The sequence below is a fragment of the Glarea lozoyensis genome, assembly GCF_000409485.1.
Source record: "Glarea lozoyensis ATCC 20868 chromosome Unknown GLAREA13, whole genome shotgun sequence".
NCBI classification, from domain to species: Eukaryota; Fungi; Ascomycota; class Leotiomycetes; order Helotiales; family Helotiaceae; genus Glarea; species Glarea lozoyensis.
In genome coordinates this window covers 807763-834574 of record NW_007360987.1, presented here as the reverse complement: position 1 = coordinate 834574, position 26812 = coordinate 807763, and the positions used below count along the sequence as shown (strand labels likewise).

Sequence of the window (26812 nt, the reverse complement as noted above, 5' to 3'; positions counted from 1 at the left end):
GATACGTTTCAATACCAGAAGGTTTCATTGTGGAAGTATGAGTATTTATCATTCGAAGCTTTGCGTTTGTTTTGAATATATATATTGATGTGCATTATTTGCTTTTTCGACGGGATAATCTTCAATATTGTCAGCCATCTCAACGGCCAACCATCCTCGAGATCCGAATCCATGCAGCTTACTTTGATAAAGTGCTGACAGACCCTTTCCAACCGCCCTTCCTCCTACTCAGGCACGTTCTCGGAGGAACTACCAATCGATAAACCTCTTTGACGAACCAGCGTCCTCTTATCGCCGTTCTCTGTTTCTTTATGTTGGTATTTGCGTAAAGGTTGCCCAATTCGTCTGTGACTCTCGCTTTTGGAATCACTTTTCTTTTCCTGGCTGTATACTTGTCCAAAGTTCTGCGATCCATGTTCTACTTCGTAATTCGTCCGCCCGCATCGCCTTATCATAGGTCCGTCTCAACGCATGTCTTGGACCTAACGAATACCGGAACCTCCCCCTTCGGCCCGCGGAGGTATAAGCGAGATTTCTTGTTGGCATGGCTCGAGAATAGAAATGGATGTCAGAAGTATGTTGTTGTTGCGCTGTGCCTTGAACTTAACATTGTTATTGGAAGACCTTGTTCTTTCCAAGTCTTATCAATATTTCGGTACACATCTTGCTTGGATCATGATGCTGTTTGAAACCTGACAGTGATGCTCTTCCGCGAATGAGTTGTTGAAGACTGGTCCCAACTGGTTGAGTCATGAGAACCGAAAGCTTCAACGTTTGACCAAGAAAAACCGTATAGCAAACCGTGTTAGGTTTCTGCGTTTCTTAGCTCTACATGATTTTTCGAATCTATGCTCTGGAACTGTCATTTAGAAGATATCATCGTGTAGGAGAAAGACATCTGATGCCGATTCAAGGAAGAGAATCGTCTAAGATCAATATATCACTTTCGCCATAAGCTCCCAAGAGTTATCAAATATCAATCTCAAGGGCCTAACATAGTAGCCGGAGGTCCCAACAACGATCATCGAATCCGAATATTCTCACTGGCAATCACAGTTGAAGAAGCCTTTGCAATCCATGTGCTAGCCAGAAAGTAAAGCTTGGCATTGATCGATCGACAGTAACTAATTCTGCCTGTTGCTAGACTTCAACTCTCCGGTGCTCATTTGGTCAATCTAGTGTTGGATCTTGCAGGCACTTGTCTAGTAAAAAAGACAGGCTTGGAAATAAATCAAAGGCGAATTCTGGACTGTGTAAACTAGTGTCTTCTAGCACAACATTCCAGTGTACGTGGCATGCTTAGAATCTTGATATAGATGTTAGGAAGAATGTCATTCATGCTCCATCGTCGCTTCTGTGAGGGTACTAGGAGACGTCTTTTCACAATTCAGAGAAAAATACCACTTGTACCAGTATGTCATAACTCAGATAGAACACCTCCTTACGGTTCGGCTTTAAATGCTATACTTACTTAGTTCATTTGAAAAAAGCATACTTTATCGTCTCTATATATAAGGCTAAATTAGACTTTTCAATAAGAGTGGTACAAAAGCGTTTTTTAGCAGCATTTTACTTGGTGGGTATCCCGTCGGTTTTTAAATCAACTCATAATCAGCCTGGGTTTCATTTGCAGAGTGAGTAAGATTGCAGTGGCGCATGCTGGAGCCCAAAGAACTAATACAAACATTTGGTTAATTATTTAATTAAGTGCTTTGACACTTGATACGCTTCGTATATCTAGGCCAGAGCACTATACCAGTGCTTACCCAGTAGAAATGTGAAGCCTTCCTCTTTACATTTCTTTCACAGCGGTTATTGAATAAAGTAATTTAGCTTTTAACCAACTATTGATCTGGTTTTATTTGTAGGGACATGGGCACTTAACATTTGAACAATTAACATTTGGATGACTGATAACCAAGGTCGTTCTCGTCAGTGTATTTAATCGTGTACCATCCAAAGTATCTATCGAACAAAAAATATTTATTGGTATTCAACAAAAATCTACAGTGCTACTTAATTATCCACAGGCTGACTATACTCACTATGTTTGCTGCCATATAATTATGTGAAGACTAGAAGTAAATTGATTGGCAGTTGCTTCGATCGGATTCTAGCTAGTTCTAGAATTATACTACTTGCAATTCAAGGCTAAGCATGGGCACTCATCTTTTTAACATTCTTCAAATACACTTATTGATTTAGCGAAATCACAATCACGATTCGTGGGTACCGGCTAGTTTAATCATTGAAAAGTTGAGGTTAGATAGCCCAACCAATAAGTGAGAGCTGTAGAGGTTTGCTCTTCGTGACAGTTGCTATCACGTTAGGCATAAAGTAAACAGTGGCAGTGGCAGTGGCAGTGACGGTCGCTAATGTTGGATGGTTTCCAATTCGAGGATTCGGTCGCGACCATAACATGAACCCATCGATCCTTTTGTTCCAACAGGAAGTCATATAAACGCGAGGAGCTTAAGGATCGAACCTTAAAGTAGGCCGTAATCAGACATTTCCGGCAAACTTTGAGCGGACTGGGTATGGTGAGATTTGCTGAAGTCAACAACAATCTTGGTATCTTGAAGTCTACTTTGCAGTAACAAGAAGAAATAAGCTAACAAATTAAGCTGTTGGAAGCATACTCGTATAAGGGGGAGGTTTCTCGGTTAAGCATTACGAACATGGGCAATTTCCATTGCGCCTCACATCAGCAGCCATTGACATGATACCATTATTTTAGTCAAGCCAATGAGAAGCCGGCTTTCTCAAATTTCCATAATGATCTATTCGCTTACTGCAAAAGTTGTCTGCTGCCTGGCAGTCTCAAGATTCGCTTCGCAACAGTGACGACTCAGCCGAGATGGTGAGGATCTTTGTGCGAACCGGCAATCACGGAAGTAGGATTGATTCAACGATAGCCTCAAAGGAGGCGCCTATTCTACGTCACTAGAAGCCTTGCATTGCAATAATTAGGTAATTCCAGGAATGGTGGTAGTTCTATAAGATCGGATTCAACTGCCCAGGCTTCGGAGACGAGATGCGGACTTCGAACCTAATCTGTCAAAGTTTTGCTCTGATTCGGTTTTGCAGCCCCATTGTCACACAAACTATACTCGGACAGCTCCGATTTCACTCGTCTCAAATATGCCTAGGCCATATTGCAAGAACTCGAAGAGATGCCCAGACGCACCTGTGGCCCATATATGGACATCTCTCGGTCTAGTCATAGTGTCAGCACTCAACCTGGCTATAATAGTCTGCGCGTCGATATGGTTTCATCAACTGGGACGAAATGGTCCATACAGAAGGATCGAGATGTCCACGAAAGTGTGAGTTCGAAAGAAACAGAGTCCATACTGAGCGTAGCTAATTTTCAACTAGTAAAACATTCATATACGCCTTTGCATTGCCAATAACGACATTCATCGCCGCTCCACTAGGAATTATTTTGGCCCAGAAGCGTATCCTTACGCCTGCTCTGGCTGTGAAAGGCGGCGGCATCCTTTTCATCGGATGGGCGACACAGACTAGCGTGTGGTTTTCTTGCGAGTCTGATTCAGATTATGGGGTGTACCATCGAACCAACAACAGTAAATTTTGTCCTAGCCTTGTGATCAGTAGTCACCATCAAGCAGTAGGCACCGCAAGATGGTGGACCGGTCTGATGGTCACTCTACTCATTTTCTCCCATCTAGGACTTTCGGTGATGGAGCTTTCAAGAAGTAAAAGAGCATATAGCAACATAGAGGATAAGGCAAACAGCTGTTACAACGAAGGGGAATGGATAGAGAAGGTTGCGTAGAGAAAATGGAAAATACAATGTACATATTACCAAAAGGCATCAGACTTCTTCCAATGAATCAAAATATTGCCTACTTAAAATACTGCATGCTGAAAGCAGCAGATGAAGCAAAATGGCCTAAAGCTCTCGTCAGCCCATGAAATTTAGTCGTTGAAATGTACGTCGAGTACTACACCTGGTATATATAAATCTCGAAGACAGGAAACATGCCAATAAGACTTGTACATAGACTAGATCATCATACTGTGGATAACCACATCTCTCCTGGGCAGAGTAACACCGGAACTTACCTATGTTAGGCATACTAGGGCGCATCTCGAGGCAGCTCTTCCGTTGCACGAAGAGTCGAAGGTATAACACGATATACGTAGTGTGCTACATTTGGAATCCATCGGGTACGACGGACATGGTTGGCAACAGGAGTCGTCGCACGGGTTGCGGAGAGGGAATCAAGATGAGGTTGGAGAGAAGAGTGTTTCAAGAATTCCCAAACCCGCTATCCGCGAAGCGTCCCGTAATGTTGACTGTGACCCAGTCACGATACCGAAGTGGGAACATAAGGTATGGAGGTGAACGAGCTCGGATAAAGTTTTAGCGACTGCCGCTTCACAGCTGCCCAGGACTTCGGGAAAGCGTTAACACCAGATCTGCTTGAGCACTAGCAAATGGCCAGCATCTTTTGTATACCATGGAACGGCGCCGTCTGTATCTGAACTAATTCGAATTGAAAGTTCTGTTCTGTTGGACTCTTTCACCTGAAGTTTATTCCACGACCTAAAGGGGGTCGTTTTGTCCTGGGGCGGAAAAATTGTACACGCTTGTTGCATAGTTGTGTCACCAAATACAATTCGATCTACTCGCCAAACCAACGACTGTAATTTTTGGTTGAATCATACCATGGCTCGGACCAAAAACAAAGCAAGGAGAGGAGAAGGAGCTCTTGGATCACGTGAAGAGCAGAGAGGCCAGGACGGGAATCAAGCAAATAAAGAAAGCAGAAAAGCGCGTAGAGCAAAGAAAAGAAGCCGTAATGATATTGAATCAGACCAGACGGTGGAGATCCAGTCCGCAAAGAGAGCCAAAACATCACCGAATTCAAATGGCATCGATCACGTTTCTTCACTCGAATCAACAAACGCATCAACTGTAAACCCTGAGGAGTCCAGGATATCTCAGAATAAAGATTCTCAGACGGCCGACCCATCAAATACTCTCTCTTCAAGCGCCCCTCCATTGTACGGAGATATCGTCTCTACACACGACATCACTCAAATAAGCATTCTTACATCCAGCAAGATTGAGAAAAGAGTCACTTCGGTACTAGAAAGACTAGCACACTACCCGGTCAAACCGCCCTCAAAACCAGTAGTCGTATTCTTACATTCAAAAGCAGCGGCGGCATCAAAGTTGATCACTATTATAGAGATTGCCAAAAGAGACATTGCGGCGAAGGGAGGAAAGTGGTTTCAGTACAATGCTTTGAGTCAGATCATGGGGGAGGTGTCGAGGGACGTGAAAAAACGAGGTGCGAAGGGCAGAGATCCAAAAGACTCGATGGATGTAGACAGGGGTGAGAAGTCTGAGGATGGGGAGGAAGAGGATTCTTTCGAGGTTATGAAAACTCCGTTCGAAAGAGCTGTCGAGGGGACTCTGAAGATTCGCGCCATGCCCGTTATGGCTACTTACCTGTCAAGAGTTCGGATTGAGAGCTTGCGGAAGAAGTATGGGTACGTCTTTTATTTTAGCACTTGTGTGTAGTGAAAGCTGACTCTCTCAAGCGAACAAACAAATGCGTTAGAGGCTAAGCAATAGATGGGTTGTGGCCAGCTGTGTGTATCAAATGTCATAATGGTGTATTACTACAAGAATTTTTGTGCTATACCACTAAATGTGAGCAGGATCACATGTATGGTTCCGGATAGAGTTTGGGACGAATTTATTGGCGTAAGATACCCTTGTATACAGATAGCTGATCCAATATCAATATTCCAGAAAGAGGTTCAATACATCAAGACCCAGTCCATCTCTGAGAGTCTCCCCAAGCAAAATCTCATTCAATTACATCCAAAAATGTACACCTGCGTCAAACTCGGGCTGTTTATTAAATTACACAATGCCCGAAGCTCGGATAGTCTCGTTCTCAGCTAATCGTTATGTATGAAGTCCATGTCCTCCTCCAGTTGTGTGCAACCATTCATGTACAATGCAATTCGTGTAACGTCGCCTGCCATCCCGACCAATTCTAATGCCAATCTTCTGTCTAAGCTTCTCAATTCTTCTTCCCATGCTTATCCTTCGATTCGTAGGTAAATCTCAGCACAAAGTTTACAATCATGGCAATAAGAATGACGATTGTGAGGAGCGTGGGCCCAAGTTTATCGTCAAATCCAGCCTGACCTCTCAATCTGATCGATTTGGCTCTCCAGTGGAACGTGGTAAGGGCATATATCATCGTTAACATCGCGGCGAGCGTGAAGAGGAAGGCTGATATGAACGCAGGTCTATCGCCAAAATTCAACATGCCAATGGCGAGTGCACCGATGACCACTCCCAGACTCAGCCATGACAAAAATGTACGTTCGTTTGCGAAGAAGACCTTGGGTTCGACTCGGGTTGGAAGAGCGATCCGTTTGCCTGGAGAACGCATTGTTAATGAACGACCCCTATATAAGACCGAACCGCACAAGTAGCAGTCATGTCAATTGGATTTTGGTCGTACTTACCCGGCGCGGATTGAAGGAGAGGTTGACTCGACATTGCTCAAACGACTGGTTGTCCAAATGCAAGTACGTACCGCGTGAGGGCGGAAGAACAGGGACTGATTGGCTGGGCTGGGCGTTTTGCAGCTTCTCAATGACAGAGTTCCAAGAGCACAAAAGGATGGTCTGGTTGCAATTCACGATAGTCAATTGATAGCTCGTGGGCTAGAAGAGGGGAACAGACTGGTCGTACTTGCACACCCAGGACAAAACTGAGGGAGGGAAAGATAAAGTTCAAGCATCAGAAGCTCCCGTGAAGTGCCAGCCCCGCTAGAAGTGCTAAACGTGCCCAGACCAAGCTTCGCGAGTGGCTGGAATACCTGTAAAATCATGATGGGCGTGTATTTTGTTCACTTGCGGTCGTAAATGCAAGTTTTACTGCAATTATTTTAGTTTCATCTGCAGCTCACGAATAATTTATGCACCAAGTGACACTTGCTATCGAGACCGTTGCCATGCGGTGTTGTGTTCCCCAAGTCGGAATCTTTGAGGCCCCTCGCACAAAACGGTCGGTACAAAACGTGCCAGTCGCTCCGTTGAAGCACAGTACGGTGGCCGAAGAAACACACCTATTATTTTCTGTGTCGCACTGACGACCTGTGCGGAATAATACTTGATCCGCATGCCACCAGCTCGCCGTTGCTGTAGCTCGAAACTAAGTCTACTCATACATTGACGACACGTATCTGGAGAGTCTCATTTGTTCAAAGAAAATCAATACCTCTAATAATTATGGCGACACCAGTAAGTATAAGTCCCGGACATACTGCTGAACATGACTGACAACAATAGCCAATTTCTTTCACGAGGCTGAAGCAAATCGCAAATGATGTACGCCAGACCTTGCACTTCCCATCCTGCTGAAAACCAATTCCTAATACTTCGACAGGCATGCCAGAGTGCGTTAGGAGGCGCTGATTACTACGAACATGGCAAGACGGAAGTGTGGAATACAACTATCATCGTTTGTTTACCCCACAGTGTTTACCTCCAGGGGTTGAACACTAGCAATTGACCGCACGCAGAATTCCATCCTCAAGTCGCTGATCTCAGAATCATCTCCTACAGGTGGCAGCCCTGCGTTCAAATATGCCGTTAACAGCACCATCATTCAGCACCTAGTACCAACCTCTGCGCTCAACAAATCCAGAGCGGTTCAGGAACCTACACCACCCAGGACCGGAGAGGCCGATTCAAAGATCTCAACGAGCGACGCGAAACCCGAAGCTACCTCGACCGATGGAAAACCACATGTCGGGCGTAGAGGAATGCATAGTGCAACGGGAGCGTTCTGGAACGAGAAGACAGATGGGATGTGGAGTTTCAAGTACGAAGGCGGGGAGAATAAGGGTTTAGATGTCGTTGTTAGTGTAATCTGGATTGCCATATAGGTAAGCACCACTGGAGTTTGAAAGCAGCAACCGAAAACAACATACAACATTGAGATAACGGCCACGGAAGGGTAATGACGGGTTGAGGAGGGGGACATGGAAGGGAAAGGTACCTCCCTAGTCAAGAGGCTAGGTGTACGAGTGTTACCATATACTGCTATCGCTTCTTGCCTTGGATGATCTTCAACAGCATTGTAGAATCATTTGGTTTCTATCCCAAGTCTGGCTTCTCTCGTGTCTCTTTCGTCTACCGATCCCAATCACTTTCTTCAAGCCTCTTTCATTCTCTACGTGTTCATGCATGTTTCCCCATATTTCCTTTGCGACAAACATCAGCTTGCCATCGGGTGCAACGACTGTTTTTACGGGCTGGATCCGCATCTCGAATGCCTACTTCAATTCGACTTTCTGCTGCATTGGGACGAATGGGACTGATCCTTGGCTTGCTGTTCCTTCATGTACCCCCACCCTTGTGTCAGTTGATGCAGAACTGGGGAGGTACCTGGAGTGACATCTGTGTGGCTGCATGTCAACCGACCCGATTCTACTTGTGGAGATTTATATAGACTATTTCCATAACCTACTAGAAACCCCACATCAAAACTCACGATACTTCCAAGCTGCTCCGGACTGCAGGGAAATACCTCGGCTTTTGAAGATTTCGATCCGGTCGCCACACCGCTTCGTTTTTGATCAGCGAGACTAAAGACGGGCCCTAGAAGGACCCTTAGATGCCCCGATTCTTCTAGTCTGGGTCTTTGTCTCGCCCAATTTCAATACCCGCGACCGGAAATCCCTACTTCTTGAGAAAATTCTTCCTGAACAGCAGACATAAATACCAGCCTCGTGTCCTCGGAAGACTCACTCATAAATACCCGAAACTCATTCACCATTTTCTGTATCTTCCGGACTAATCATACCATACCTCGTTTAATATTTCCAATATGGACTCAACCTTCTCTTTGTGAGTAATGTTTTTCCACGTCTCTCGCAACTACCAGACGCTGACTTTCATACAGCCAGCGCTTGGGATACGAACTGCAGGAATATATCGTAGGCCAGCATCTAGATCCTACTGATTGGCCTGCTCTTTCCCAAACTTGTTCTCTATTCAGAAACATTGTTCAGGGCGAGGCTCCATCTCAACTTGGGGAATCTGTCCACTCTGCCCTCACTCAGTCAGTCACGGGACTCATCACCACAATGGACTCCGCAACTTCAACTTCGACATCGTCCCCTAGTAGCAGCGGCGATCACACTCCTAGCAGTACTGATACTGAGATGAGCTCGCCCGAAGAACAAGACTGGGTGCTTGAGGTCACGCCAGACATGATTGCGCGATTGTCCTCTTTACCGCGCCGCCGAAGTGGAGCCAGTCTTCCCACGCTACCAACAGAGCTTCAGTTTGAGATATTCAGCTATCTTGATCAGATCGATTCTACCTGCCTCGGACTCACTTCTCCTCGATCTTATGAAATATTCAGAGCCATACATGGCACAAAGATGCCCTTGAATACTCGCCGAAATGGACCAAACAAGCTCGAGGCGGCCTGGGAGGTAGTAGGGAAGCAGATGTGCGAGCATTGTGGGATTTACAGATGCGAGCTTCACCAGCACATCAAGTCATGGATGCCAGAGGGTCTGGAATATTGCAACATGAAGCGCAATTTCGGAGTCCCAGCTAAAGATGGTGCAAATGCAACTTGCTACCGTGGAAAGCCTAGCAAGCCTCGACGATGTGGTCGCCACCCGGTCAGAACGTGAGTACATTCACTCCAATTAGCCGGCGTATCTTCTCTCTTGTGTGGTTCTTATCTGCGATCGGAAATGGGAGATCATCATTCAGACCAGTCGCTAACAAAACAACCACAGTACTACAATCCATCAAGATGACCATGTCTCCAAGCTTTGAGTTGTAATTTGTTTTGAACCCGAGGAAACATTAACCTTGCGAGTCATTTCCACATGGCGATCCTGCAGTGCAGCACTTTTCAGCGAATCATTTTAGCGTGGGGTTTGGCGGCATTAGAATATTGACATGCATTTCGGAAGGGATGGGGGTGGTCATTTCGGCATACGTACGGCGTCTGGGACGTCATTCTACGGCTTTTTTCTTCAAGTGCTGATGAAAAGGCACGAATCTTCTTATTTATTCACCCTTCCCATTTAGGGAATGGCGTTCGGCAGGTTAGGTGGCCTAGTTATTCACTTGGTTTTACACAGTTCTTCGCAAATGGTTAACGGCAAAGAGTATGTCTGGGCATTGGTGGCGCTTTGGGTATCATAATGCGGGCAAATTATTATTGAATTATGAATTTGAAAACTTTGCTTGAATTAAGCGTGATGTCAATACACAGAGAACAGCTCGCTTGACAGATTAAGTGCCGAATAGGTAGGATTATCATCGTGTGTAAGTGCTTACTAAGATTGTCCCTCACATTGGATAGCTCTCTGGGCAATCTGATCAAGCTGTCAAGTAAGACGTCGATATGTCCAGCTCTTTTCGCTCGCAGTGAAGGGAGATTCAACATGAACAGGTCTGTTGGGTTGCTCACCTTCACTGCCGTCATAGTCAAACATGCAACACCATTTGCATTTCCTCTCCCCTGTTGCTAATCTCAAATTCAGTAGTCAATCTTTCTATCTTTCTTTCATTCTTTTGACAAAACTATGTCTAGTTGCACTCATGCCAAGCGTGTTACGCTTTTCAGATCAAAGACTGTTCATATTATCACTTCCATAATTTTCCCCCATCGGCATTGCTCTCGATACCCTCCAGATTTGGTATCTCATTTAGCCTGTAGAATATCAGCAACTGCGTCCGCTATTTGCTTCTCTACGTCGCCTTTCTTTATTCTGCCTGGAGCTTGACTCTACACCTGCCTGATTCTTATCCGCAATTTCTTTCTGCTTGAAAGTACGTCCGCTTTCAGCTCTAGCCATCTCCATTTCTACCTCGTTGTAATCTTCCATATCTCCTTCCTCGGAGGAATTCTCAGTAAAGGCGCCTCTAACATGATTGCTCTTGGGAGTAGAAGTTTCCAACTTGTTCAAGACAAGTATACCGGGTCTGTTACACGGTATGCCAACATTGTCACGGGAGGATGATTCTGTGGGTCAGTTCTCTGGAGAAGTTTTGACACTCACATAAAAACTTCCAAAGTCCTAAGTAACAAATTCACAGTCGTCGCTTGTGTTCCGGTGGCCACTTCTGTTTTTGGAAAGCTGTGAAGTATACAATTAGTGAGGTCTTGCAGAATAGTCCAGTTTTTTTCTTTATGCTGGGCTAACGGTCAACTTCGCGATCTTTGCAATGTATTGTGGACTTTCGTTATCGTTCACGACATTTCTAATTGTGTTCGCGCTTTTCTTAAAAATACGTTGAGGTTCTGGCTTGAGATTTCGTGGAAATTTGTAAGCCCCATTCCGTACATTTTTGCCTGACTCTTTTTGTAGAAACTGTCACTTTCCAAAAATTCTCGATCTGGTAGTTTTCTCCCGCTATGGCTTCCACTCTTATCGCCATCGGACCCCTCAGTAAAAATTGCGTTGCTAATGATGTTGTGCTTGGTGTGGACAACTGGCTTCGCCTACTTTCTTGTCTCTCAGTTCTTCTATCTTCATTAACTGGACTTTTAAAAGAAGCTTAATTGATGGGTGCAACATTACGTAATTCTGTTGGGACGTTATGGGACGACATTTTGAAGATTTTGATGGACAATAATTGTCGAAAAGAACACAGTTTTATATACCTAATTGTATGGGGCAAAACTGTGTTTCTCCTGTGATGATTACTCTTCTTCTGGAAATCATAGAACTCACTTGTTTGTACACGGGTTTTGCCGAATCAAACGAGATAATCGGTAAAAGAAAGGAGAGATTGCTGTAAGCGAGTTTTCAGAAGTGCTGTTTGTTACTGACTCCGATCTCGAAACGCTCTTTGAGAGAACCCAACCACTAATATAACTGCTCAATATGCATGCGTATTATAACTTCGATTAAAAGTTTGAATTCTTAAATACCACTAAGTATACCGAAGAGATAAAATGCTCAGAATGGAGATATAGGTAGGAATATTTGCCACCTTGGCCCTCAGATCCCATAACAAAGTGGAATGCAGTGATTGCCGTAAGTCCTAATATAGTAGCCTAATTTATACGGGAGTGAAAGTAGATCTCCTCCGCTGTTGACATTCAATCAAATCTTGAGTTTCTCAAAGATCTGTGACCAAGTTTCATAGCCACATTCAGCAGCATGATACTCCTCCGGACCCAAACCACGGGCCGCTTCCATTTCTTGCTTTCTCTCAAATTCAGTCCTCGGTGTCTTATATAGTACACCTAAACTGGTTCTTGTATGTAGACCTAACTCTTGTTCGTCCAACATCTCAACCCTCGAATCGAGAAAGACAAGTAGGATCCGGACTCGGCACCTTTTACAGTGGCTCTTGTACCATGCAATATCTTCGGGCTCCAGGGTGTGGACCTGTCTTTGAACTTTTGCCTTCGACAGAAAGTTGCGTTCGAACTCGAAGTGATCGAATGCCTCCTGTGGCTTGTATATGCGGCAGCCCTCACAGCTAACTAAATCGCCCCAAAGAGTAACCTCATTGTACAGTAAGGTGCCAAGATCTTTGCCCCATTCAATATCTCTACATCCCGTAAGATACCAATCGTCAAAGCCCCAGTTTAACAGATGTTGTCCGTCGACGCTTGCCTGGAGGTTAAGACCAAATTGAAATCTTTTGGCGTTGAACAATCCTGTGATAGGATCTCTAGGGTAAACCATGTGAAATATTAACTCCAGAGTTGTGCATGTTAGGCCTAAGCATCTCTGTGAAACGGGATCTAGTGACTGCATCAACTGTAGGAGGAGGTCGATTGGTAGAGTGTGAATTGAGAAACGATGGTGCGTACGTGCAGAAAGTGCACAGGGTAGGTTTGATCTGAACACAACGTTTAGCTTTGCAGGGACTTTTCTATGTAAAAAACAGACAGCTGCAACGGAAGATCCAAAGAAAGAATTCTGCCATCCTCAATTGTGCTAATTCGCTTATCTCCCGAGAAGTTCAAAAGTAGTATTTATCCTGCCTTGAATTGTCTCAAGGGCCAACTGAAAAGCGGAACATCAAGAAGCCATCCAATTCGTCTTAGAGAAGGCCCCCTGAAAATTTCTGTACTCGGGATATTACAAAGAGATTTAGGTGACTCACTCGGTGTTGCCTGACAGGGTCGTGGCTCGAGCGAAACTCGGTTGTTCCATCGTGAAAATCGCAACGCAAGCATCAAGCCCGAAGAGAAATGCTAAGGACAGTGTTTGATCGAAGCTGTCTCTCAATCTTTATACAGTGATAGTTGGTTGGTAGGAATATATTCAATGTACAACTGAGTGAAATTGAGACAGGCCGGGTTAAGTGATATGACCGTTACAAGTGGTTTTGAGTCGAAGAGGAGGTCGAAAATGTGATGTTGAACCGCCGTTTTTGATATGTGACTTCGCAGAACTCATGAAATTCAAATATAAGAAGAAGAAGGCAAGACGCCAGTAGGAGAGCTTTATAGAGGACATGCAATGAGGAAACCTATTGTCCATGGAGTGGATCGCTCCTTCTTATTCACAACCGACAATGTCACTTTTGAGGATTCATTTAAAATCAATGCGTCACAATGTGAAGACTGGCAGAATACGCTCTCTTGTGAATCATGGATCGATTTTTGTTACTTACATCCGTGGGAGGGGCTAATTGGATTCGTTCCTACCGGCGCCCTCGCTGGATGCCAAAAACTCAACCTCACTAGTCGAAACGGAGGGCACAGGCGTCACAACGTTGTAATATTACAGAAAGAAATTGTTATGGGACTTTTCAGCATTTTAGTTGAGCCTAGACCCTCTCGAGGTGCCTGACAGATAAGTCTTGTGGACTGTAATTTCTCAAGGGCGGATGAGGGCATTGTAGCCTGATGACATGGCTTTGGTTGCCTTCTTCATCCTAAGCGAGATCCATCATCATCTTCGGCCACCTTTGTTTAAAAAAGCTTGGATCAAGAGAAATATGTGTGGAAAAAATTAAAGCCAGGCTGAATGAAACTGTGCCGTGAAGTGGGCATGATGAAGAAGGCATGAAGAAGGCGTGAAGAGGGCGTGAAGATAAACGATCTAGGAAAGTCGGGAAATTGACTATAGTATGTAAAATCTCAGTCAATTACACCTGCATCTAAACATTATCATCAAGCGGATCATGAAAGTGATACAAAGAATTTCCCTATGAGCGTCATATTCCCTGGCGTGAAAGCAGAACGCGCCAGTCGTAGAATATGACGAAATGCGTGGCTGTTGTACTCAACCACAAGTATTGGCAAATACGTATCTTTCAATCTGTATCCCCAACTACCATTTCTAGAATGTCAAGAACCTGGCGCTTCTCTGTTAAAGGTATGGCATTCGTTCCCAACCATCGATCCTTTAGGCTGTTATCTGCCAACGCGTCCAGCTTGTCTTTGCCTACGCCAACATCCTTCAATGTTCTTGGCATCCCTAGTTCAGTGATGATCGCTCCAATAACGTCTCCCGCATCTGCCTTCTCTTTTTCAAGTCCATGCTTCTTTAGTACTTCCACGACGGCCTCATCTGCCCACAAAATATCCAGAACCTTTTGCTGTGGTTTTCGAACATTCTCATCTCCATGACGATAGTTGTACTTCAACACTGCAGGTAGAAGGATACAAGAAGTTTCTCCATGTCCGACGCCCAAAGGTCCAAGTTGGTGTCCAATGCCATGACTACCACCCATTGGAATACCTAGATCCAAAGCCCCCATGGCAGCACGAGCGCCAAGCATCTCCTTCAGTCTTGCTTCTTCGTTTTCCCAATCTTTGCTGGTAATCAGCAAGTTTGGAACAAGTAACTTAAGACCTTCGCCAAATTCCTTGTCAGATTTAGCACTAACTTTAGGCTGGAGAGAGCAAAGTCCCTCTACACAATGATCCACAGCTCGGATACCAGTAGATAGCCAGATTTGCCTGGGTGTTGAGACCGAAAGAGCGGGATCAAGGATGATGAGACTTCCTCCAAGCTCTTTATGTGAAAATGAAGCCTTGTGGTGGTTTCTTGTGTCTGTGGCACCGGCGAATGGAGAGTATTCACCACCAGAAAGTGAGGTAGGAATGTTGATAATAGGTAGAGCTGGGGCTTTGATATTTGGTGTCTCCTGATCTGCTGGCAGTTTTCCAAGATCTTCTGATGTCTTCACATCGTTTGCTAAGGCCTATCGACTTCGCAATTAACAGCAGAAACTGACATCAAGGATTTGGAATTACTTACGAAGGCCACAACCTTGGCACCATCAGTCAGACTTCCAGCACCCAAAGTCACTATAATATCTGCCCCTAAACTCCTCACTTCCTCCACAATCTCAACTACATCACTCCAAGGAGTGTGGGGCTTGATGCCCTTTCTCACTCCTACGACTTTTTCTCCCAAAGCGTTCGTAAGCTTCTTGAAATTGTCTGTTTTCGAGATCGAATTGGACACTATAATGTATACTTTCGAGGCTTTGAAAGTATTGGTGACATGATGCGCGCAGGCTTCATAGAACGGGATGCCGGATGAAATGTGGGGTTTTGGGTTGTGATCCGTGAAGGGCACATAGGATTCGCCTTCTGCAGCCATTTTGATTGAATGCGATATTGTAAAGATGCCCCTTGAGACAGCATGAAAGGAGTACTGATCAGTAGATAGGTAGATTTCGATTCAAATATGGCTGATATAAATATGGTGAATAACAGTTCAAGATAGTGTCGTCAATCATCCTAATGTATGGGAGCCCCGCACTGACTCGGTTAGCTGCTATTGACTTCTGTCCCACTCGAAACCCACCCCTAGGGATTATATAGAGTCAATATGATTCAAAACATAGGTACAACAATTTGACGTGGTATTTTTGCCCGGTGGGTTTTACATTAGCATCACAGTTTAAATCCTCCAGCTCCACTCAATGATTTATCCCCCGCTACTTTATTTCCATCCACATCCCTCAACTCACCCTTCTTTCCGATAACCCTAACACCTCCCTTCTTCAAATCCCCGACCATTTCCCTTTTGCCCTTAGTCTTCTGGCTCTCGGGACGATTTTTGATCTCTTCGCCGCCTCTCTTCTTAATCCTCTCCTTCTCACGTCTCCTTCTTCGTAACTTCTCTTCCCTGGTCATCTCTTGTCGGGCAACAGGAGCGCCGCTCTTGGGGACAATCTCGCCCTTCTCAATGGTTTCCTTCTCTTTACCAGCCTTGTAAATTTCCTGAGGCGCAAGCATAGAATCACCTCCATTGATACCAGCTGCTGTTGTAGGTTGTGCATCCTCCATCGCGATAGTTGCCACATCGGAAACCACGGTAAGACTCGGAGCTGCAGGCTTTGGCTTGTAATGCCAGCTACTAAGAGCATCCAGCTTGGCACTAACATCTTTCCATAGTGCTTCTATCTCTTTCTCTTCCTTGCGAAGCTTCTCATCAGCTTTACTAACATATGTGTCTGGGTTTTGATTCTTAACGTGCTCCTCTTCATACATTTCTGCAAGACTTTGCTGTGGTTTCGAGTCATCAAGTTCGAATGCTCCCCTGCGAGTGGTTGCTGGCGTGAGAGAATCCGGTCGGCGGCGAATGACCTCGTCAAACTCTTGGGCCAAGATTCGTCGTTTGATGAGCTCTTCTATACTCTCTGATACTTCGGCTGTGATCACGGGTACTGGCTTCCCAGTACGCTCAAAATCAAGGTCTTCGTCTAGCAAAGAGTTCTGGGGCCTGTCTGCTGCTCTTGCCTCCCCTGATAACGTCCACTCACGTTTCGCGACCGAAGCAGCTTCCAACTTCCTTATTTCTTCGGCAAGCTTTGCCTGCCGACGTTCGTGAGCCGAACGTCTTGATTTAACATCTCCAGCATCCACGTCTGAGAGAGCATCTTCTGAATCGGCTTGATCTGATAGATCATCGAAAAGATCTCTCCTGACGTCCGCCATTGCTCGCTCAATCCCATCTTGATCATCTGCTGGCTCTGTAAACTTGACCCTCTTTGATTGCCGTTCAAGATAACTCGCTTGACGTTCTCCCTTTCCAATTTTCCGCGGGGGTGGTTCGAAGAAATCTTTGTAGAGAATGTCATTTGTGTTATCACCTGCCGGATAATCATCACCATCCATGTCTTCGTCATCGTTTTCACTCTCACTGTCCCCATCAGGTGCGTTAAGATCCATATTCCCAAAAGTAGGACCCCCGTCTTCATCCTCTGAGTTTTCATCATCTTCAGCATCGTCAATATCCATAGCTGCTGCCCGTTTCGAGCTCGAAACGACCGGTATTGAAGGCATCGTCAAAGGGTTTGCATCCCAGTCAATATCTTCTTCATCGCTTGCTTCGCCGGTATATGGATCTGCCGTTGCATCCTGTTGCTCCAAGAATTCTGTTTGTTTATTGAATTCGTCAATAGAGAAGAATCCATCATTGAGTTTATTTGGGTCTTCGAGAAAAACCGCAGTAGGCTCTTCCTCTTCCTGATTTTCTTCATCATGTTCGTCAAGATCGTCTTCTCCAACCGAAATATTTGGAATTTCTTCGTTGTCGACTTCGGATTCGAATTCGTCCTCGAGCACATTTTCTTCCTCTTCGCCACTACCTCCTTCCAGATCCTCTTCTTCAATCTCTTCGTCCTCATCCAGGCTCTCGTCATCGGATCCGACCTCAAAGCCATCCTCATCAAACTTCATCATATCAACCCCGCTATCGTCCTCGACCTCTCCCTCGATTTGCTTCTCGTCATTCCCCACACCTAATGCCTCCAAACCCCTCTCGGCCTCCCCTCTCAAAGACTCAATGACCCTTCTAGCCTGCTCCCAAACCTGCTCAACTGCAAACCCTTCAACATGCACTTTTCGGATTTTCAAGACCTCGCCTTCCACCACGCCCGCTGTTCTTTTTCTTTTCCTTTCCTCCCTAAATCTTGCGCTTTGCTCGTCCCCCAATCGGCCAGCAACAACATCCAGTGTTCCCTTAACATAGCCCAATGCGCCCTTCCCTAAGCCCTCCGTTGGTGTCAAGAACTTCTGTCTATTACCAGACTGCAACGAGACGAAGAAATCATCCATTTTCGCTCCAGCAAGAGTGACTTGAGATTTGGTCGTAGGAAAGGCAGTCAATGTGTGAGATGTAGAGGTCATTGAGGAGCTCGCGCTGTTATCTGCTGCCATTTTTGGCGAGTTGTCTTGCTCTAACTTTTTAGTTGCGGGAAGCAAAAAAGATTAAATTTGGGATCGGTCGGCGATAAGCGGCTGAGCAGAGGATTATCGCCATGTGACACAACCCCCTCCAAAATGTGAATTCAACCAATGAGCAAGACGGGGTTTTGGGCCTCTAGGTCAAGCCAGTACCTAGCTATTTTGACATTATCAATAAATTCGCCTTCAGAATTTTTGCAATGGTCAAAGCTAGGTAAACCACTGAACTCCCACATGTTAGGCTTCCAATATCAAAGGATTAAAATGGTTCCTGCCACAAGCAAAATCGCCGCTAATGCTTGGTATTACCTACCTAGGTAGTTCTAATAAATAGATAGCGTTAAACAGCTTTCCGCCCCTACACCTAGGTCCATCTGCCACTGTGTACAGAAAAGACCCGATAAACTAAATCACAGGTCTTTGCTCATAGGCTGTTTCTAAATAAAGAACGGAGCAAGAAAATACGTATATCAGTTTTGAGAACGCATTGAGACGCGTTTTAATACGTTCGAATTCCCAATTTCTACAGATTAAACGCCAATGAATACCGCCTGTATGCGGCCCAGTTTGTACAACAATGAAAATATCCCGCCCGAAACCACTGACTCTCTACTTTCTATACCACATTCTAGTAATCTTCGTATGTCTCATCTGACATGTTGTTAGCTTTCAAAGGACCCCGCAAGGGTAAATTTTGACACGTACCTTTTTCTGTAACTGGAAAATACCGTACATCAACGCTTCGGAAGTTGGTGGGCATCCTGGAACGTAGATATCGACCGGAACAATTCTATCACACCCCCTTGTCACACTGTAGCTGTAGTGGTAATAACCTCCACCATTTGCACAACTACCCATAGAAATAACCCAACGTGGCTCAGGCATTTGATCGTAGACCTGTCTCAGCGCCGGTGCCATCTTGTTCGTAAGAGTACCAGCAACTATCATAACATCGGATTGACGTGGAGAAGCTCGGAAAATGATACCGAGTCTGTCCTGATCGTATCGTGGGGTTGACAGATGCATCATTTCGACAGCACAGCAGGCGAGTCCAAAGGTCATAGGCCATAGAGAACCTTGCCGCGCCCAATTGGCAATTTGATCGAGTGTTGTCCTATAGGTGGATTAGCACACTAACTTGATTGATCGCCGCATTCATTTCCCCAGGCTCAAGCCAACGTCTAGATCACGCCCAATTTCCCGCAGCATTTAGATGAATCTTCAAGAACGGAAACCTACAGTGCATATTGCATGACCCCCTTCTTGCCTTCTTGACTGGGCAGTGGAACTTCGCGTCTCTCTTTCCCTGTAACACTCATGGGTGGTGGCGTACCCGGATTTCCGTGGACATTATGGGGAGATACTGCAGTTGCCGGCTTCGCACTCGATGAAGAGATTGCCGCAATTGATCGATATGGGACGAGGAAGGACGATGGCTTAGCTAGAGTTCATACATTAGCATCTGTGGCAAAGGTGCGCGGCTTTGAGAACCAGAGCCACAATCAATATCTTACCTCGCATAGCAAGCGCAGCCGCACTTCTAGTTGATGGCAACATCTGATCGTTAACGTGAAGGGAGATGTAGAAAGAAATGAAGTGTTGAGTGGAGGGGTTGGAGCGTTGTTCAGAAGACGATGAATCGTAGATTGGGGCAACCGATATATCTGCGCTCTAGTGCCGCCCTGTGATCTGTCCCATGTACCCAATCAGTGGCCGCGGATTGTAAAAGGCTCTACATTGGAAATGCACCAAACCAGGAACACTTTCAGCGATTCTGGACATGAGAAGGAGAGTAAGAGTTTTGTTCGAAATAACTTGAGATAAATTATCTACTCCAATTACTGCAGCAACTGGTATGATTTGCGCCAACATGTATAATTGATTGCAAGCGCTACTTTAGCCCGCCGCAGCAATATTTGTCACGTGAGATTGCAAAAATCAAGCTAAATTTCTAGGTTTGAATACTACACTTCTCTGGTCTGTGTTTGAATTTTTATTATTAATTGTTGTATACATGAGAGCAGTGTACTTTCTCGAACCAATTTCAAGTCTATCCATTAATACAAGTTTTAATCTAGTATCAAATTTATACCATAGAAGGGAGAAAGGAAATTCGTGTGTAGTTATTGTCCCTGAAAAATACCCAATAGACAGCTTCGAAATCAAGCTCCAGATGCCTTCGAATTCTCATCCATTAGAACGTTGATCTGAGCATCAACTTTCGCGTCTTGAGCATCTTGCTCAGCTTTCCCTTGCCGACCGCGAGGAGGTGATCTTTCGTCACTATCTTCCTCACTACTGTCACTCCCATGCTGGCTATCCATATTGGACTGTCGGCTTCTCGTCATCTGAACATAGTTAGTCGCAGCTTCTCCAGAGCAACATCACAAAACTTACCCAAGAACGAACCCCACCAATCAAACCCAAGCTATATCCTGTCGCAAAATCACTCCCACCTACGCCAGGACTGTCTGGTCTTGGTATTTCTAAGCGGCGGCTGAGATGTGAAAGGGCGGTTGGGCTTGTGAGAGAAGTGGATGATTTGTTATTGTCGTCATAACTAGAGAGTCTCGCTGGACTTCCAGGTCGGCTAGCTTGCCAGAACTGTCTAAGTTCCTTTCCTAACTCTTGACCAGTAGTGCTCCAGTTGTTGCGAATCGCATCTCTCATTTCTCTAACATGATGCTTCAAGTCTAGTTCGTTCTTCTTGAGCCATGACACATTAAGTTCTTGACGGGAAGTTCCTCGCTTGAATTGGCGACTGATGTATTTCTCGTAGTCGCGAACGATCCTGGAACGATCATGTTAGCTGGTTTCTTAAAATGTAAATATGCTTACTCACTTTGTGATAATTCCAGTTGTGCTGACCCCCTCTGTTCTTTGTGTGACAAGGAACATGCCGGCCTCCTTGATAGGCTTATAGATATCGTCGCCTTCGTCCGCTCCATACGGGAGATCGTCATGGGCAACATAATCGATTTTCTTTTCATTTAGGAATTCGGGCGTGACAATCCATGGGCAGTCTTCGATGACCTCGTCCACCCACTTGCAATGTCTCACGGTCTCAGCACGCTCTTGTCCGCTCAAGACCGTTAAACCCTTTCGCTTATGAGTTTCGGTGTCACCCGTCACACCAACAATAAGGTAAGTCTCGGGAAAAGCTTTTTTGGCTTGCTCAAGCTGGCGCATGTGTCTAAACAAGAAATGTTAATCACGATTTCTTGCAAATTGCCAGAGGTTAACCCCACTCACCCAAGATGAAACAAATCAAAAACCCCATCAGCATACACGCGAACAGGTCTGCCGGCTGGAGGAGGGTTTGTTTTGTAGCCCACTGGATCTGTTAACGCGCCAATTGGCGGTGGTGCCATCGTCTCAGCGTCCTTAGAGATGGGTTTCCTCCCTTTACGCCCCACTCGATTTTCAATATCTGCGCTTCCTTCTGTCGTGTCTGACGGCTCTCCAAGGTCTTGCGCTTCGTCTCGTCCATTGGCAGTAGTCTTCTCATTGTTTGAAGAACGTAGTCTTTTGGGAGGGTGGTTATTGGTCGCGTCAACCAAAACATCTTTCGACTGGTTTATATTGGCAGACTCGGGCCCCGTGAACTCGCCATCTTCACCTGATGCGTCTCGAGATGATGGTTGTAGTTGATCAGTAGGTGCTGCTTTCTTGCCGGTTGTTGGAATAGTTGCAGTTCGTTTCCTTTTGCCAACCCCGGAGCCCGCTGACGAGGGTGACGACATCGTTTAATATCGTATAGGTGATTTTGCAGTTTTCTGATGATCCGAATTGAATGCTCGAAACAGGGCTAACCGGTTGATGTTGTGTTGGGTGGTATTTGTTGTTATCGCGGTGCGGAGTCGATTAGACTTTACTGACGGAATTCCAGGAGAGGACAGGTCTGTAGCTTCCCGCTGAAACGAAATAAATTTGACCGGGGTATGAACCGTTGACAAGGGTTCTAAATTGGCGTAATAGAGAATGAGAATGCGCTCAAATGTTTTTGGGAGGAGAGTGTTCTGGAGTTTTGTAATCTTTTCCACTTTCAATGCATATGTCAAAACAAGGCATGGAAAGTTGTTCGTAGCATGTGTTCATCAGCCTTGGACATTCCTGGAAAGCGACGAAAGCTGGCAGATTCAAAGCGGGCGGTCGTCATAAGGTAACGTGACCACCGCACTAAGCGGCAAGAAAAGGGGAGGGCCAGCCGAGATTGAGAACTACCCGCGAGACCAGTAGTCTGAAAATTTAGTTTACATGTTGATTTGTTAGTAAGGAAGAAAGTGATTTAAGTGGTAATACCACCTCTTACAAACTGATATTAATAGTGTCACTCCTCCTTCACCACCCAAACTTATCAATTTGGGGGGGTCTGTTGTAATTCCAAGTATATTTGACCAGACCGACATAATGCGTTATTGACACCTTTCTATGGATCATCCCAAAAGATCTCCGATGCAAAAGAAACTGGATCTGAGAAAGCAAAACTCGCTACACGATGATTAAGGAAAACCCCAGCAGGCGAACTCGAGTATCAAGAACAGCAACACCTCTTGCATGAGGTATTTTGTCACAGAGTGGTACTCCTTCTCTCTTCCATCAATCCTCGAACAAACTCGTTGACAGTGAAGTCATGATCAGAAAAAGCATTTCACATTTTGCCATACAACACAAAACACCGCAAGTCTAATTCAGGCTTAAGCGCAGAAAACGTCAGTCTAGAAACAGCGCTCCAAGGGGGTCATGTCGTTATTGCTTCCTTTATGAAGACCATCCACCCGGCATTACTTGCTCCCGGGGGCCTTATTCTCCTCTTTGACTTCCGAGCTAGGGAGCTTTTCTTCTGCGACACCTTTGTAATCTGGGGCTGTACTACTGTTATTGTCGATTCCAGCGCCGGACTTCGACTCTTCGGAATCTTTGTGGCCTGTGACCTGACCCTTGTGCACTTGGCTTGCAAGATCTTTGTCTTCCTCTTGCTGGTCAAACATTTCTGTGTCATCTGAATCGGTCAAGACTTCAGTGCCGTCCCCGAGGAGGATGATACGACCCCTTTGGTTGGCTGAAAATGGCTTATTCTTTTGGTCCATATCGACATCATATCCACTATCACTGTCATCAAAGTTATGATGTATGCCTGGTCCTCGGAATTCAGCTATCTTTGCTATCAGTGCTATGTTCAAAGACTAGAGCAAAAACCAAGGCTACTTGCCATACTCTGGAGGCGCACATGGGCCATCTCCATTGGCAACCCTTTTCGCAATTTCCTCATACCACTCATCCTTAGATTTCCCTCGCAATAGGCCAATAACAGTCATGGTCATATTATCACAACCGACACCACCAGTCTCGGAGTTTGACGCGAGACAATTATCCATCATGTTTTCGCAAATCTTTGAGAGCTCCTGTTTCGCGGCGATGCCACGTCGTACGAATTCAACCACGGCCTGCGAAGACTGGCAATCCCAAATACCTGGATATCATGTCAGCGTGTTTCCTCACGAAGTGGAGGACGAATACTTACCATCACAAGCCACAACCAGGAATTCATCATCGTCAGATATATCGTGCACTGTAACATCAGGGTACGCAGTCACAATCTGCTGCTCTGGAGCAAGTTCGGCGCTCTTCTTAAATTCGAAGTCACCAATCGCTCTTGAAAGTGCAAGGTTTCCATTGACTCGGCCGAAGTCAACAAATCCTCCAGCAGCCGTGATTCTAGCCTTCTCCCCTAAAAGTCTGTGAGTACTTGCTCTAATGATCCGAGATGAGCAATCTAATACCTTCATTCTGTGGCTTATGGTCGAAGGAAAGTGGCTTTGCTCGGCCCTTGACACCGAGAACAGTTCGAGAATCACCGGCATTGCCCTAAGCGCATCTAATCAGCACTTGCACTCAACACTAATACATTTTAAACTTACGACGAAAATTTTCTTTGATGAAAGAATCGCAACGGTAGCAGTGCAACCGGAAACCTCTTCTTCGAACCGTGGGTCTGGAACACACATTAGCTTCCGTTCCGTCATGTATAAAATAATCACGCTAACCGTTCAGGATAGCTCGATCAGTGGCTAAGAATCCATCCTTCAGCGCCTGTTCGATATCACCCTTTTTGAAGGCTTCCTGCTTAGCGACGATTTGGTGTATATTTTCGCCCGCAAATATTGCCACTCTATCGCCTCCATGTCCATCATAAACACCGAAAAACGACAGTCTATCTTCCGCGCTGGCAGGCTTTACTGACTCATCGGAGCTTGATTGTAGATCCAAAATCGTAGCATGTGCGTCTTCCATACTAATACGCCATCCTTGCATAGATGATACACCATATATCATCCGCTCGTCACCACCAGAAGCCGAATGCTACAGGTATAATGTGTCAGCGGGAGCAAAACTGTAGCACAAAGGCATAGGTTGAAGAGAAAATAGCGATAGTTCGTGCACTATCATGCGCCACTGGGTCGAATGCAGCACATTGTACATCTCCATCTACGCCAGCACCTAATTCAAGCTCCTTCACTGTGTAAAGCACAGGCAGCTCTGATCGCGGGGGCCCGCGCTGGCAAGGCAGGCGACACACGAGTCCAACAAAAGATTCATCTTACCTTCTCCACGACTGGCTCCGACAATGTCTGACCCATCTTCAAGTTTCCCTTGTATGCTCAGTCTTGGATCAACAACGTTGATTCCTGGTCGTCCTCGAATCTCGCGTTCGAAGATGCGCGGGAAAGAGTGAAGTGCGGGGTCGGTCGTGAGGGAGGAAGGCTCTGATGATGGTAAACAGCTATATGTCCATGTGTATCTCTTACGACGAATAAGTTGAGTTTTGTAATTATGGGAGGGTAACTCGAGAGGGTCGCGTGTGTTGATGAGGAAAGGTCGAATGACGATTTATCTGTGAGTTGCGGGCTGCCCAGGTGGCTTGGTTTCCTCGCTACCAATGGCTTATGTAATCACGACTAGGGGCATGAAGTGATTCTCTCTGTTCATTTCTTCTCTTTACAATCACATGGAAGACTTGAGTTTGTGGATGGGAATGTACATTAGGGTTATGGACGAGGAATGCCCCCGGGGCGAAGCTTCAGTACCAGATGCAGGATTTCCATTGTGCCATGCCGGATGTTACACGACGCTGCGAGACCTCAGAACAGCAGAGTCCTGGAGTGACAATACATGGCAGGCCGTATTGCACGATATGCTTCTGCTACAATTCGCACGATGCGGTTTTACCTTCTTCCAATGCCCGGACTCGCCATAGGGACCGTTTTCTCAGAAGTGGGATGTCCAGGCTGACCTCGAGTCGCCATCAAGAAAGCTCCAACAACTTCTCACAAAACCCTCGTTTCTGCCAAATCGGGCAATTGTTCTGCCTGGTCTCACCAACATGGCTGGAATGGCAAGTTCGCATTGGCTATTGACCGGAAGAGCTGCAATGTGCACTGTGCAGAGCAAGGCCAGAGTTTCATCTCGCATGGCTTGAGAGGGGCACTTCGCTGCGTCATTTAAGGGTCATTGCCAACCTTGTAGTCCTAAGCTTTCGGAAAACATTTGCAGTCTGGGGAAATTTAACCACCAACGTCTGAATACTCGGGCAGGTAGTGCACTATAGTATTCCACATACTGATTAGATGATCTGATAAGTATCCGTCATTTAGAACACCAGAAGGTATTCACGTAGGACTGCTCCAGACGGCCATCTTTCAAGTCAAGATATTGCAGCTAAATATAGAACGGAAAATCGTCTCTCAAATGTTACAATGACGTCTTCTTCTAGATTGACCGACGATCCTGATGATCATTCGTCTAAAATGGACTTCGAAGACTCAAGTACGAAAAGATTGTTCTGGACTTCTACAGCTGGTGCTAAGGGAGGCACACGGGGCCAATTCGATTGTCATTTTGTAATGACCTGCTATAATCGAGGAATATCAATTACCTAGGTATTCGCTTCAACCCCCTAAACATTCACTGGAACAGAACCTCCGGAGAACCACTCGTGAATCCACTGCTAGGCTTTGTATAAGTCAACGCCAGGCTGTGCTGCAAATTCCCTGGTCTCTCAAGAGTTGAATGAAGCTATGTCTACTTGATGAATAGCACAACCACCCTGTGTCTTCTGTAGCGAAGAAGTCGAGCTGTTTTCATCAGGATCACAAGCACTTGGCGAACCCATGATCAGTGTGGATCTTTCCAGGATAAATGGCAGATTCGTGGGTGTCTGAAGCGACATATAGGTGTCATCGGAATAAGCATGATATTCACCTCCATTGATGGGTTAGAAAATATTTACCTGGGTTGTGCTACTGACAAGAAACGGCCTTACGGCAGAGTAATGATACGCTACTCAAATCCCTCTAATTACTCGATTTGTTTGAGTGAACATATAATATTTGTCTCCATGTAAAGGGCTAAATACACATGATAGAACAGGAGAGGTATGCAATCTATCGGTGAGACATTCCAATCTACGAAATACGAAATATGGTATTATACCGATTTTGAACTGCCTTTCTCTCACAGATGAACTAAGTGCTGTTTCTGCAATGGGTGTTCTCAATGTTCCTTCTGCGGCTGTATTTCAGTGCTTGACACTTGTTGTCC

The 26812-nt window shown here is 45.5% G+C and overlaps 11 protein-coding genes across 11 annotated transcripts; 4 read left to right on the top strand and 7 right to left on the bottom strand.

The window, feature by feature from the left end:
- Window positions 1-3141: 3141 nt before the first annotated feature.
- Window positions 3142-3799, top strand: GLAREA_10223 (uncharacterized protein; the record flags this gene model as incomplete). Its single annotated transcript, XM_008080273.1, has 2 exons — window positions 3142-3326; window positions 3379-3799. The coding sequence occupies 2 exons, from the start codon at window positions 3142-3144 to the stop codon at window positions 3797-3799; spliced, it is 606 nt and encodes a 201-aa protein (XP_008078464.1).
- An 897-nt stretch (window positions 3800-4696) lies between these two features.
- On the top strand, window positions 4697-5611 carry GLAREA_10222 (uncharacterized protein; the record flags this gene model as incomplete). The annotated part of the gene is made up of 2 exons (XM_008080272.1): window positions 4697-5526; window positions 5578-5611. The coding sequence occupies 2 exons, from the start codon at window positions 4697-4699 to the stop codon at window positions 5609-5611; spliced, it is 864 nt and encodes a 287-aa protein (XP_008078463.1).
- Window positions 5612-6068: 457 nt separating this feature from the next.
- GLAREA_10221 (uncharacterized protein) lies at window positions 6069-6556 on the bottom strand (the record flags this gene model as incomplete). The annotated part of the gene is made up of 2 exons (XM_008080271.1): window positions 6069-6433; window positions 6523-6556. The coding sequence occupies 2 exons, from the start codon at window positions 6554-6556 to the stop codon at window positions 6069-6071; spliced, it is 399 nt and encodes a 132-aa protein (XP_008078462.1).
- Window positions 6557-7290: 734 nt separating this feature from the next.
- On the top strand, window positions 7291-7949 carry GLAREA_10220 (uncharacterized protein; the record flags this gene model as incomplete). Its single annotated transcript, XM_008080270.1, has 4 exons — window positions 7291-7302; window positions 7351-7389; window positions 7448-7522; window positions 7584-7949. 4 exons carry the CDS (start codon window positions 7291-7293, stop codon window positions 7947-7949), a joined length of 492 nt encoding a protein of 163 aa, XP_008078461.1.
- Window positions 7950-8893: 944 nt separating this feature from the next.
- GLAREA_10219 (uncharacterized protein) lies at window positions 8894-9861 on the top strand (the record flags this gene model as incomplete). The annotated part of the gene is made up of 3 exons (XM_008080269.1): window positions 8894-8913; window positions 8969-9709; window positions 9822-9861. The coding sequence occupies 3 exons, from the start codon at window positions 8894-8896 to the stop codon at window positions 9859-9861; spliced, it is 801 nt and encodes a 266-aa protein (XP_008078460.1).
- Window positions 9862-12146: 2285 nt separating this feature from the next.
- GLAREA_10218 (uncharacterized protein) lies at window positions 12147-12737 on the bottom strand (the record flags this gene model as incomplete). Its single annotated transcript, XM_008080268.1, has 1 exon — window positions 12147-12737. One exon carries the CDS (start codon window positions 12735-12737, stop codon window positions 12147-12149), a length of 591 nt encoding a protein of 196 aa, XP_008078459.1.
- Window positions 12738-14319: 1582 nt separating this feature from the next.
- GLAREA_10217 (Dehydroquinate synthase-like protein) lies at window positions 14320-15617 on the bottom strand (the record flags this gene model as incomplete). Its single annotated transcript, XM_008080267.1, has 2 exons — window positions 14320-15213; window positions 15270-15617. 2 exons carry the CDS (start codon window positions 15615-15617, stop codon window positions 14320-14322), a joined length of 1242 nt encoding a protein of 413 aa, XP_008078458.1.
- Window positions 15618-15913: 296 nt separating this feature from the next.
- GLAREA_10216 (uncharacterized protein) lies at window positions 15914-18184 on the bottom strand (the record flags this gene model as incomplete). The annotated part of the gene is made up of 1 exon (XM_008080266.1): window positions 15914-18184. One exon carries the CDS (start codon window positions 18182-18184, stop codon window positions 15914-15916), a length of 2271 nt encoding a protein of 756 aa, XP_008078457.1.
- A 636-nt stretch (window positions 18185-18820) lies between these two features.
- GLAREA_10215 (HydA/Nqo6-like protein) lies at window positions 18821-19768 on the bottom strand (the record flags this gene model as incomplete). Its single annotated transcript, XM_008080265.1, has 4 exons — window positions 18821-18862; window positions 18917-19325; window positions 19451-19652; window positions 19726-19768. The coding sequence occupies 4 exons, from the start codon at window positions 19766-19768 to the stop codon at window positions 18821-18823; spliced, it is 696 nt and encodes a 231-aa protein (XP_008078456.1).
- Window positions 19769-20373: 605 nt separating this feature from the next.
- Window positions 20374-21954, bottom strand: GLAREA_10214 (Nucleotidylyl transferase; the record flags this gene model as incomplete). Its single annotated transcript, XM_008080264.1, has 4 exons — window positions 20374-20559; window positions 20609-21002; window positions 21054-21404; window positions 21464-21954. The coding sequence occupies 4 exons, from the start codon at window positions 21952-21954 to the stop codon at window positions 20374-20376; spliced, it is 1422 nt and encodes a 473-aa protein (XP_008078455.1).
- Window positions 21955-22995: 1041 nt separating this feature from the next.
- GLAREA_10213 (PP2C-like protein) lies at window positions 22996-24852 on the bottom strand (the record flags this gene model as incomplete). Its single annotated transcript, XM_008080263.1, has 7 exons — window positions 22996-23366; window positions 23442-23684; window positions 23736-23942; window positions 23995-24079; window positions 24133-24206; window positions 24259-24574; window positions 24817-24852. 7 exons carry the CDS (start codon window positions 24850-24852, stop codon window positions 22996-22998), a joined length of 1332 nt encoding a protein of 443 aa, XP_008078454.1.
- Between the last annotated feature and the right edge of the window lie 1960 nt (window positions 24853-26812).